Source organism: Propithecus coquereli, unplaced genomic scaffold (assembly GCF_000956105.1).
Source record: "Propithecus coquereli isolate 6110/MARCELLA unplaced genomic scaffold, Pcoq_1.0 Scaffold115, whole genome shotgun sequence".
Lineage (NCBI taxonomy): Eukaryota > Metazoa > Chordata > Mammalia > Primates > Indriidae > Propithecus > Propithecus coquereli.
This window is the reverse complement of record NW_012135525.1, coordinates 1241345-1254837: the sequence shown is the minus strand read 5'-3', so window position 1 is coordinate 1254837 and position 13493 is coordinate 1241345. Positions and strand designations below refer to the sequence as shown.

Below are 13493 nucleotides of genomic sequence, written 5' to 3'. Positions count from 1 at the left end.
TTCCCACTGACTGCTGATTTGCTAATAAATGAACTCCTTTAACATGCAGAAGAAGCACATGTCTCCTAGGAAAATTAAGTAAAAACGTAGAAGAAAAAGCAATGTTTTTACTAGAGTCTAATTACCCTCAGGTTTTAAAATCCCCTATATTTGATCATCATAACATAATCATCCCCATTCAACAGGAAACATATAATGTCACTTGCCAAACATCACATTACTAGTGGTAGAAACAGGTCTCCAGGGAGAATGTCCTTTGCCCTAAATATGCTACCTCCCACCATGATTCAATTCAATACCCAGAGAAGTATTTCCAGAACACAATGAAGTACTCCATAGCACAGTGGATAAGTATTAGTGATAAATGTATGAAAACAAGTTTTGTACCTAAAGAAATAATTTTCTATCTTCTATATAAGAAATGACAGAAATGAGATAGCCAAATGAGACCATGCCATAGAAGCTTCTAGGCAGAAGGTACTATATTTCCTTTTCTTCCAGTGCCCCTACAGCCTTAACCTTACACAGTGAAGCACTTATCTAACGGCCACCTATTAGTAGATCTCAACTGTCTGAGTCACAGTTCAATACACAGAAATTAAAAACACCCACCACTAAAATCTGGGCACTTTTCAAGAGAAACTTTCCTCAGATGAGGTTGCTTTTACTTTAGACCAATTGTTCTCAACCATATCAGACTCAATGTGCCCCTTCCATAAAATATTTTTCAACTTCTGCTTTACCACCTTGAAATGAAATTAATAATCTTTCAATTTCAAACAAATCCATATACCCTCAATAAAATAAAAATGGAAAAGAGAAATGAAAATAATTTATAATAAGACAATATGTATTTCAATGCTGAGGCAAAACTACACTGGCTGTTTTAAAGATGTAATTAGTAGCTGAATATTATAATTATGAATGCAAAACTGTTTGTGATGAAATTTTCCAAAACTGTAAACAACTCTTGGTCAAGCTGTAAACAAAACACATCTTCCTTCAATTTACACAACAGTTGCATGTGGAAATAAACAGTAGAAAATTCAAGCTCAGTTGAAACCATGACTTTATATGTAAAATGGAGGTTTTAAGCTCAATTATAAAATATTACATAAATGTCAGGCAACATATTCCTCGGTCATGCAGGACATGGGGACATGCTTTGTTCAGACCTATCCTACACATTGCAAAAAGTTAGCAACCCTGGCCCCCGACCATCAAATGCTAGTGGTTAGTCCTAATCATTACAACCAAAAAAAAAATGCTTCCTAATTTCCCACTGGAGGGTAATTCCCATCTTAGGACTCATCTTAGGACCCACTGCCTAAGAAACATTTCTGCTATCTATCACAATGAAACGTAACGAAGCCTGGGAAGCATGGATTAGATTTCCAATTCTGTTACCACTGACCTACATGATCATTGCCCAGGGAGTTAACATCTCTAAACCTCAGTTTCCAGGGTATCAAAAGAGAATAAATACTACCTAGCTTTTTAGGTCATTAGGATGACTCAACAACATGTGTGCAGCACACACTAGGTGGTTTCCAACCCATGGCCTATCAGGATGTGAAAAAGGGGACTGTTCTCGGCAAACTGAACAAAAGCAGCAAAAAGTAACATTAATGTGGAAGAGTCAGAAGATATAATAAGCACACAGAATGAAACTTAACACACAGCAGTATAGGGACATTTCAGAGAACAGCCAGCCTATCTCAGCAACCTCTAAAGGGATAAATGTATGACGATTTGGTGAAATCATTAATATTCACAATGATGATCCCTAAAGTATGAAGGCAAGAAAGACATTTTTAAGAGATTTCCACTGCACACAGCTGAAATTTTTACAAGTTTGATACTTAAGAGAGTGACCATATTTAACAAATATTATTCAAATTTTATTGGGGATTTACCCTATCCTATGCTAGGTAATAGGAAAACACAAAGACATCTAATACACTATACATGTCCTCAAATATTTTACCATACAGTAGATTAGATATGGGTAAAAACAGAATAACAGGTACTATTAATAAATAGAAATTCAAGTAATAAATTATGGGGGCCAACAGAAAATTATGAATAATTGTCACTGAGGAAAATCAAGGATATCTTCATGGCATAAGACACTGAAAAACAAGGATTCTGATAGGTAGAGAATGGAGAGAAAAGCATTAAAGGAAAAATGAAATCCAGGAAAAAGCACTGAGCATAAAAATACAGCTTGGTTCAGAGAAGAGAGGTAGGGAAATGATACATTGGTGGTTGTGGATAAAGGCAGTAAAAACTGAAGCTGTAAAGATGTCTCAGGACCTGTTCATGGAGGGATTTGAATAATATTCAAATGCATTTGAGTTTTATTGAGCAAGAGAGTTCACCAGAAAACTGGTGCTTATATGGCACACCTTATCCCCAATGATGTTGAATAACAGCCAAAAATAAAAGATTCACAACAAATGTAAATTATCACTGAGACTCCTGAAATAAAAATACATATTCTCAACATAATAAGCAAATAGAACCTAACTAACCCAAGAGCAGAAAGTGCTTCTCAGCTTGCTTTTTAAATAATCAAAATATTACCAAATTTACTGACTGTGACAATCAAAAAGAACGCAGAATAATCTATACACATCTCTTGATTTTCTTCCAAGCAAGTCGGAGTGCCTCCTAAACATGTTATTTACCGGTGCCTCACATCACCCTTGAAAAGCAAAAGGCAGGCTACAATACTATTAACCTCTTTTTACTGAGAAACAAAAAGAATAAATTACAGTATGGTCACAAAATAAGCCATCATGTTTTCTAGGACTTTAATTAAAGGCTTCAAGCCCACATTCCATCTTTCATTCTTTGTACCATCCGAACGCTAGAATTATCTTTTACTATTGTCGTCACTGGAAAAGAAAGACCAAGACTAAACTTTAAAATCATTTTCCCAATTTGGAACTGGCACCAAAAAATTAGAGTTTTAAAATTCTACTCTTGAAATGGTATCTGCAAGAACTGTAAGGTGTTCACAGTAATCCAACTTCCGAAAAAACAGACAGTTGTAAACTGCAAGACGGTCAGGAATCCTAGGCCCATGTTTTACTTTGAATATCTGGCAGGCTCAGGGAAATACCAGAGATTTGTGTCTGTAAAACAGGCTCTGCATGAAAAGGTATCCTGAGAGGCCCAGAACAGTGGCATCACTACACCCACGACTGCAAGCGTCAAATCCAATGCTCTCCTACTCTGCCCCTCCCTGCATTGCACCATGCGTCATGAGATTCTTGGTACACACTTCAGGCCTCTGCAAGGGCCTCCTGCCGTTTCTTTTAAAATGCAGTACTGTAAGTAAGCCCTTGGTGCTGGGCCTCCGTAGACAGGGGACCGGATGTGCCCAAGCACACCTCAACATCTTGGCTCTCCAGAATCTCGTGCCTAGTCCAGAGGATTCCATTGCACAGAGTTCCTGCTAATATCTTATCTTTCACACACGCATTGACATTCCCAACCCCCATTTCCCTTCCATAGCCTCCTGCCCACCTCTCACACCAGGTGGGGGTCCCAAAGACCTGGAGGAGGGTAAGGGAAGTTAGTGTGTAGGGATTAGGGCTGCGGCCGCGAGGCCGTCCAGCACCGGTCGGCGTCCCGCCGGTCCAGCCCCCAGAGCCCGGCCGCCTGGCCCCGGCCCGGGCCAACGCGCCGCCGCCACCGCCGCCTATCAGCGGAGCGCAGGGGCGGGGCCGGCCGGCTCGGCTGCGGCTCGGCCGGCGGGCGGAGACGGGCGGGGGACCGACCGCGGCGCAACTCGGGCCGCCGGGCGCAGACACCGGGCCCGGCTCCCGAGGGCGCCAGCGCGGCCCCGGGGAGCACGAGGAGCCGGCGAGCGCGCGGCCTGCTGTTGGCGGCCTGGTCCGCGGCGCTCAGCGCCCACCCGCCCTGGAGGTGGGGCCCAAGCCCCTGGGAAGATGGTGTCCTGGATGATCTCCAGAGCCGTAGTGTAAGTGCCGCTCCCGGCGCCCGCAGCCTGCGCGAGGCTCGGGGGAGGTGTGGGCAGCGGAGGGGGCCAGAAGGGAAGGGAAGGCCTGGGCCTGGGCAGGGGTGGGGTGGCCCGGCTTCGGGCCCTCTGCCTCCTCACCCGGGTCCACGTCGCTGCGGGGCTCCCTGCGGCGGGCGAGGCTCGGGTTGTGGCGGCGGCTGCGGCGCGGCGCGGCCCGGCTCGCTCGGCTGCGTGCGGCTCGGCGCCCCTGCTTCGGCGGCGCTGGGTGGGCAGGCGCGCAGGGCAGGCGGCGCGCGCTCCCCACTTCTGCTCCCCGCGCTGCGCGGCACCGCCCTGCGGGCCCGGCAGCGGCGCGCCTCCCGGCGGCGCCCTGCGCAGGCTCGGCAGACGCTGAGCGCGGGAGGCTCCGCGATCCTCCCGAGGATGCGGCGGCAGTGCTGAGCCTTTGTATCCCGCGGCTGACGGGTTGCGGTATCTCTCTTGTCGGCTGATTGCCATTCGGTCACGTGTGGTAGGAGGAGATATTTGCCTAAAAACCGGAGACCTCTCCCAGCTCAGGATCCCTGGGAAAGGTCCCAGTTGTCCCAAGATTTGCAGCTTACCGAGAAAGGAGAGTATTATTGAAAGGTGACATCCATCTCCTCCGCCCAGATTCCTGAATTTGGCCTTGTCTTGGCGGAAATATTTGTTAAGTGATTGAGAGGCTGCAGGTGCTTGTTGGCCTTTGTTCAAAAGTATCAGTTCATTATGTTGTTCTTTTACCAACAAGTGCTACAGGTTTGTGAAAAAAATTCTGAGTTGTGTTAAGTCTGTAAAGGTATTTGAATAAAATTTAAACTGATTTCTTCCTATCCTCCCCATCTTACTCCTCTCCCCTTAAAAAAGAAAAAAGTCACCAAGTAAACAACGATGGCATAGTTATAGCTAGGGGCCCGTGGATTCATTATTGATTCATGATCTCTGTAGAAGTGATATCATATCAGTACCTTTATGAATGTATATGCGAGGCAGCAGGCTTCTCTGATTAGCTTTAGAATCTGGGAAAAATAACATTACCAAATGTTTTATTTCGATTTTAACTAGGGAGAAGGAGGTAAGTTTTCTGAGTTTGGGTTTTATTTTGTTTGGAAGCGAATCGCTTAGTAGCCCTATTTAACCTGATTTGCAATATAGCATTCAAAATTTGTTGTTTGATTAAATGAGAAACCATTTCTAGTTTTAAAGCCCCATAGCTTCCTCCCTACAAAACAAAAAATCAAGAAATAAACAAAAGTATACCGTAGGTGCGTTCAGATTGTTTTTTAGCCCTTTCCAGGCCTCTGAGTCTGTGGTTTACATAATCCAGGCATACCTTTCTTGACCTAGTAGATGTCTATCAACAGTTGTGCCTGCATCTTGAAAATCAAGTGTCCCATTAAGAAGCTGTACTTTTTTTTTTTTTTAACTCGCTGAGTTCCTTTGACCAGTTCTTCAACTGATAGAAAATTGTAACACACTGTGATTTAGTTTGCATTACTCAAATCAGATTTTTTGTTTTTTAGTCATTGACCGTGACTATAAATGTCTGTTCCTGGTGCTGCCTCTAAATACAAAGGTCAGCAACACGTAGTTGATCTTAATGGAACTGACATTTCACATACACAGATATCTGCAGTACAGATCAGAATGTCAGATCTTTTAGGAGTTACACCCAGTGTACCACTCAGTGTTAGACAAGGAAGGGATTATATCTGGCTGGAGAATCAGAAAAGACAAGGGAGATTACATTCAAATTGGGCCTTAAAGAATGGACCAAATCTAGGCAGCCAAAGATGGAAAAAGAAAAGGATTCCAGATATAGGAATCAGTGTGAGCCAAAGCCCAGAGGAGGGAAAGCCCAGATTAGTTACAGTGGGTGTGAAGGACTGGGGAGAAAAAAAAGCTGAAAAGATAGTCTGTGGCCTGTTTTCAAGGAAGAAGGGATAAATTTTATAAGGTAGCAACAGCTCTGCTTTGGGAGATTCTCTGCCCTGTTGTGTGCAATGGTTGACAGTGGAGAGACCTTGAAGCAAGGAGACCTCTTAGGAGGCTACCTATAATAACTGGTGAGAGGGGAGTACAGCCTGTAGCACCAAAGCCTAAAGAATTTAAGGTTTGAAGCAAAGGAAAGGAACCAAAAATGTGAGGAAGAGAAAAGGTCATGGAAAGACACGTATCTATCAAGTGTTAGGAAACTGTATTTCATGCGCCATTAAACATTAGCAAGTTAGAAAGCACACTTGTCAGAGAAGATAAGCATCATTCTGTTTTTCCCCTATGCTCCTCTGTCTGTCTGTAAACACAAAAGCAATCCCAGGAGCCACACAAACTTGAGAACTTTTTCACATCAGGAGATAGAATTTGCCTACATTCTTTCTAACCCACTGGACCTGCCAGCCCCTCCTGACTGAGATCTATAGTTCTCTCAGCATGAACCTCTGGTGGCATGAGCAAGGACCACAAAGATCCTCCATAATCAGAGCTCCCTTTGTCCCCAGATCCTGCAGCGTAACAGTGGGGGAGGAAAGAGCACTGGCTTTGGAAACAGACCTGGATGCCACTTAATAACTGTGTGGTCTTAAGCAACATGCTAAACCCACCTGAGCTTCAGTCTCCTTGTCTTCAAATGGTTATATTAATAATATTTACCTCATAAGACGATTGTAAAGATTAATTTAGTTTAACTGACATGTGCCAAAGGTGGTACCTGGAATTTAGTACACACTTAAAACATATATTAATATATAGTAGATATATACTTTTTTTTTTTTTAATGGGAGAGAGGAGTAAAATGGTGTAGGAAGAAATATCAGTGGACTGTCATCAGGAAACCTGGAATTCACAACTGGCTTTGGTTATATTAACTGGCTGAATGACCTTGAGGCAGCCTCTTGGTATTATAGACCTCAGTTTCTTTCTCAGTAGAAGCAAAGGAAACCTGGTAATCCCCAAGCTCTTGTGTCCAGCTCTAGCATTATGTGATGGTATGAAAGTATTTTTCGTTATTTAGTCTGTTTAAAATCAAATAGAAAAATTAGCCAGGCATGGTGGCTGGTGCCTATAGTCTCAGCTTTGGGGGAAGGAAGGTGATGAGGCAGGAGGATGGCTTGAGCTGAGGAGTTTGAGGTTGCAGTGAGCTATGATGACACCACTGCACTAGCCCAGGGAGCAGAACAAGACCCTGTCTCAATGAATAAATACATTAAATTAAACAAACTTACTTTAACTTCACAGGTTAGATTGACAGTTTAGTTAGCAATTTTTAAGGGACAGTAATCTCAGATTACCAAGTGATATTACATACATATCACCAAACGATTACCCGTACCTCTCCTTCTGAAACATGAGTTTCACAAGGTGAGGGAGATCCCATTTTTTTCTTTAACTTTTCTTAATTTATTTATATGATATAGCATTGTGATTAAGATCAGGACTAAAGGCTGAGTGCCTAAATTCAAATATCAGCTCTGCCATTTATTGGTCATAACCTACCCCGTAGGATTAAACTCAATCACATCCGTAACATCCACAGTCCATCATCTGGCACCTAGTAAGTATTCAATAAATTCTAGTAGTTGTTATGAGAACAAGGAAGAATATATTCCCCTAAAATCCCAGCATACAGAATAGTTAAGCTGTTTTCAATTTACATTTTTTATTTGAGTCTCTTTGTGTGTAGGTTGCATAGTTGTAATTATAGTAAAAGGTTTATACTGTTCTTTACTATCATATTGTAAGCATCTTCTATGTTGCTTTGAAATCTTGTTCAATACCTTCTATTTGATCAGGCCAGTATTCGTAATTTTCATAGCCATTCGTCTGTTTTTAAATTTTGTATTTAGACAGTTTCTAATATTTCATTATTATAAGTAATGCTACAATGCAATTATAATGCCACAGTGGACATCATTTACATATTTACCTCATTTACATATTCTTTTAAAGTACATATTTCCTCAGGATAAATATAGGAATATTTCTGAGTCAAATGTCATGAATATTTTAATGACCATTGATATGAATTGCCAAATTGCTTTTCAAAAGGATGTTAATATTTCACATTGCCACCAGCAATGTATGATTACTTTATCACAATGTAGCCAGAACTGGCAGTTTTATTGTTTTATGCTCTCCTAATAAGTTTAACATATCTTATTGTTTTCTTTAGCATTTTATTTCTTATTAGCAAGGTTGAATGTTTGTCCTAATATTAATGGTTATTTATTAATTATATCTCCTGTTGTACAGTCTATGTATATTTTGCCCACTTATATCTCAGTTACATGATAATTTACTGTTTCGTCTGAGCTTGTTACATAATGAAGGAATTAACCTATGTCATATTGGATGCAAATGTGTTTCTCAATCTAATTTCACTTGTCTTTTAGATATTTTATTGTTGATTGTATAGAGAGTTTATAGTTCTAACACAGCTCAACTTGTTCTTTTTTACTTTGTGATTTCTTGATCACTTCTACCTATAAAATTAAGTGTTCCAGATATTTGATAAGTACTACTTTCTCATATAGAATTGGATTAGTTTGGAGACTTTTTAAAGATTCTATACATGTATATCTCCCTTTTTATATTAATAACATTTTTATTTTTGTTTTACCATAATTTCATTGTATTAGTAAAAAACCTCAATCCTCTTTCTTTAACTGATACTCTTCATTTATATTGGACACTATAATGAATATCTTTAGAGGCTAAATTACATATCTTAAAAACCATGCTTCAGCAATTTCCCCTCTTCTTTCCAGCATGATGTTTTTCCCTCTCTGCTAGATCTTTCTTGTCAGCATGCCAACAATCTATAATCTCTCCCATCTTAAAAAAACAAACTCTTTTAACCTAATATACTTTTCATCTTATCACCCCATTTCTCTCCCTCTCTTTAAAGCAAAAATTCTTCAAAAGAATAGTCTGTATACACCATCTCCACTTTTCTTTCCTTGAGGATGCTCTCAAACTCATACCATTTAGGCTTTACCTCCTTCCAGTCCACTGAAATTGCCCTCTACTTGGCCAGATTGTTTGATCTTCATCTGACTTAGCAGCAGCTTTTGATATAGCTGATCACTTTCTCCTTGAAATACTTTCTTCATCTGGTTTTCGAGCAACCTTGGTTTTTTTTGTTTCCTTCATAACTCACTGGACACTCCCTTCTTAGTCTCCCTTGCACATTCCTCCACGTTCCCTGCCGTCTTAAAGTTGGCATGTCAAGGGGTTTAGTCCTTAGAACTTTTCTCTTTTCCATTTGTACTCTTCTGAGGACTCTCATTAATTTTACATCTCCAACTCAGACCTCTCTGCTGAACTCCATGTTCATATTTTCAGCTGCCTTTTTCAGTCCACTTGGAAACATCTGAAAATATCTGAAAGTCAGGTTAAACTGAAGACATCCAAAACTGAGCTCCTAAATTGCCTTCCTAGTCTCCCTCTTCCAACAGCCTTCCCCAGCTCTGTTGATGACATCTCTACCTTCTAGCAGCTCAGGTCAAAGACCTTGGGGTCATATCACCCTTGATTCCTCTCTTTCTCCTGTTCCTTATGTGGACTCCTACGGCAAATCTTGTTTACTCTATGTTCAAAATAGATCCAGTTCTCACCACCTTTACCTATACCACTTGAGTCCAAGCCATCATCGTCTCTCAAATGTATTGCTATGATAGCACAGCATCCTGCCTCTACCCTTGTACCCTCCACAGTTTATTCTCAACATAGCAGCCAAAATGATCCTGTTGAAACCCAAATAAAGTCATGTTATTCCCCTGCTGAGAACCCTCAGATGACTTCCTGCCTCACTTAATAAAGCCAACTCCTTACCATGGTCTACCAACAGGGTGTAGACCTGTTTGATCTTGTTCAGCTCTCAAACCCATCTCTACCTTCTCTGTGCCTGGCTGTCTTCACTCCAGCCGCCATGGTCTCCGACCACCTCCAATGTGCCTCTTGCCTGAGAGCCTGGGTGCTTGCTTCCCCCACCCTCAGTGCCTTTCCCACAGGCAATGGGTTACTCCCTCCTGGCTCATTCCTTCACTTCCTTCAGATGTAGTTACTTTTCTCCATGGGGCCTTCCCTGACCCCAGCACTCCTGCTTCCCTCCCATGCAGCATTGGCGCTTTATGCATACTATGAACTTTACTTGTTTAATCTATTTATTGTCTTAAAGAACTAGAAAATAATCTCCATGAGGGCAAGTCTCTTCTCTACTATGTTCATTGCACACAGAGAAATTCAATAAATACTTGTTCCCACCCCCCACCCTAAGAAAGGGTCTCACTCTGTTGCCCAGCCTGGAATGCAGTGGTGCATTCATAGCTCACTATAACCTCAAACACCTGGGCTCAAGGGATCCTTCTGCCTCAGCCTCCCAAGTAGCTGGGACTAGAGGTGCATGCCACCACACCCAGCTAAATTTTTTATTTTGGGGTATGGGGTCTCGCTATGGTACCCAGGCGGTTCTCAAACTCCTGGCCTCAAGTAATCCTCCACCTCAGTCGCCCAAGGTGCTAGGATTACAGGTAGGAGCCACTGAGACTGGCCTTCAATAAATACTTGTTTTCTGCAGTAAGAGAATGAAAATAATGAATATGAACTATAAATTACAGAATTACTGACAGTAGATACACTCCATGAATTCAGGGACTGTCTTATTTTTTCCCTCCTCCAATCTTATTTTGTGATTTATTTTTCTAATGAAAGCTGCAGTGAATGAATTATTGGGAAAGAGACTAATGAACCTCTTTCCAGACATACTTATTCCAGACAGCAAAAGAAGAAAGGCTCTACACTTACACTATTACTAAAAACACAATCTCTTTAAATCTTAGTAACCTAGCTAAAATTGTTTTGGGGGTACATAGGGAAGTAGGATACCTTAACTAATAGAGGAAAGAAAATAGAATAATATGACTGGAAATAACAAATAGAAGAAAGAAAATAGAATGACTGGAAATGAATGTCATTCTTATATTCATCTTTGGTATAATATAGCAAAAAAATATGACATTTGCGTGTGTGTTTGTTAAGATTATGATACAATTAATGAAACACATCCTGAGTAATTTTTAAATCGTTATGGAAGTTTGAGGGCAGTCTCAATTTATAAGCGATATTTTTCTTCCTTTATATGTGCTTTGAAATGTTTAATTGCCAGGCATGATGGCACAAGCTTGTAGTGCCAGCTACTCAGGAGGCTGAGGCAGGAGGATCACTTAAGAGTCCAGGAGTTGGAGTACAACTGGGAACGTCGCAAGACCCCCCACCTCATCTCAAATAAAGAAAAAAAATTTTTAATTGGTTGTAAAATTTCAGTGATAGCTAAAAAAAATATTTTCTTTCAATTAGATTAAGGTAGATTTTATCTTTACCATTTTTTATGAGATCCATATATGAATAACTTACATGTTCATGGGTTGTATCTAAGAATAGGACGGACACTCACATTGCTGTTAGACAATGAGAAATAAGGTAAATAGGAGCAATGATATTTTCAAGAAAATTGAAAAGTTGAAATCTTAACAGTGTATGTTGGGAATGCTCTATAAATAGAGGTCATCTTTTCTGTTTTCTGTCATTAAGAAAGAAAACACATTCTAAACTATTGTCTTGTTTTCACTGCATAGGCCAGCACTTCCAACAAGATTCCTTTATTAGCCTTCATTTCAGAAACAATTTGCTTTTGTCCATTTTTTGTCACTGCTTTTGTATTAGCTATTTCTTTTTCCACTGGATTTTGAATGCTTTTAGGATGGAGATTTTATATTAAATATTACCTAATTTCAGTATAGATGGAACTGTTCGAATGATATATTACAAAACAGTGGCAGAAATGGACAATTTAAATATCTCAAAATAAATATTTAATATGTTATTGTTTTGATCATCACATGGAAAAAGATGACTGTTAATTCTCTGGTAACAAAACACGAGCTTAGTCTTATGTCACTGATGATGCATTTGTACTAAACTACTCCTTTCATTCCTTTTTTGATGTAATTGAGAGGGATAAAAGTTGTTCTCAAAGTCTTCATGCTTATAAAACTGGCTGATAAGGGTTTGTGTATACTTATGCCTATTACTGAAGTAACCTTACCAGTTTCAGTCATGTTGTTATATTTATAGAGGCCACTATGACTGAAAATCAGGCAAGATGGCTTATTCACTAAAATACTATAAACAGAGAAAACAGTAGCAGTCAGGATGGAATTATTGAACAGCAGTTAAAGATTATTTTAAATAATAAGCATACCAGCTAATACTAGAATATTGTACAGCCATTCATAATGATTTTCAAAGTATCTTTCATTTCATTTGAAGATCCTTTTACTACGACAGAGTTTCCTAACCTCAGCAATATTGATATTTTGGACTGGATAATTCTTTGTTGTGGGAGGTTGTCCTGTGCATTGTAGCATGTTTAGTAGCATCCCTGCAGTTATCACAGCCAAGACATCTCCAGATACAGTATTGACATATGTCACCTAATAGGCAAAATTACCACTGGTTGAGAACCACTGTGTTAAGTGAAAAGGGAAGAAAAATATATCAGAGGGAATGAGGCTAGAAGCTGTGCTGTCCCATCTGGTTACATGTGGCTATTTAAATTATTTAAAATTAAGTAAAATTTAAAATTCAATTTCTCAGTCACACTAGGCACATTTCAAGTGTTCAGTATCTATTTGAGTACTTAACCTTATTCCGTGCTACCTTATTTGACAGCACAGAAAGAGAACATTCCCATCATCACAGAAAATTCTGCTGATGTGATCCCCTACAAGATACAGTCTGCTCAGCATCCCCATCTGAAAATGGCTATGTTGTTTTCCATTTGCTGCTTCTACGTTTTTTATGGGAGAAATTATAATTTCTGTAATGATATTTGAAAATTCTCAAACGTCCCAGGATAGCTCTGGCTTAAAAGTTTTCTGTGTAAAATACTGTTGTTCTATATAAAACACTGTTCTCATAATCCTTTACTTTTGCAAAATTAATTTCTACATTGTTTACAGAGACTTTATCAAAATTGATGAAAATTACTGCTTTTTATAATCACATATTCTGCACATCAATTGTTATATTCCATACTTTTTAAATTTATAAATGAAGTATGACTTATAAGTTATAATTTTCCTGGTCCTAGAAGTTGTTAAGATATTAGGAATAGACTGCAGAGCCAAGGATTACCAGTTTGTTACTCTTCTTACTATTAACAGTATCATCAACTCTGCAAAATCAAAGCTACCAAGAAGATCATGAAAGTAAAAGTCATAGGAAAAATCTAAAAAAGAAAAAGGTTTGTACTAACCAGTAATGTAAAACATAATTTGAGGAAGTATTCAGATAATTAATACTGAGAGTATTAGTATTTTCAAGTAATGATATGTACAGTTTAGGAAAGAATTATTCTTACCCATAAATAAAATGTTCTGGGCCGGGCGCGGTGGCTCACGCCTGTAATCCTAGCACTCTGGGAGGC

General features: G+C 39.8%; 1 protein-coding gene across 1 annotated transcript in view; it reads left to right on the top strand.

Moving 5' to 3' along the window:
* Positions 1–3773: 3773 nt before the first annotated feature.
* Positions 3774–13493, top strand: part of REEP3 (receptor accessory protein 3) — a 130354-nt gene continuing 120634 nt past the window's right edge. Inside the window, exon 1 of the mRNA XM_012657726.1 lies at positions 3774–3991. Within this exon, the coding sequence (XP_012513180.1) occupies positions 3960–3991 (32 nt within the window). The 5' untranslated portion in view covers positions 3774–3959. The remainder of the gene's footprint in view (positions 3992–13493) is intronic.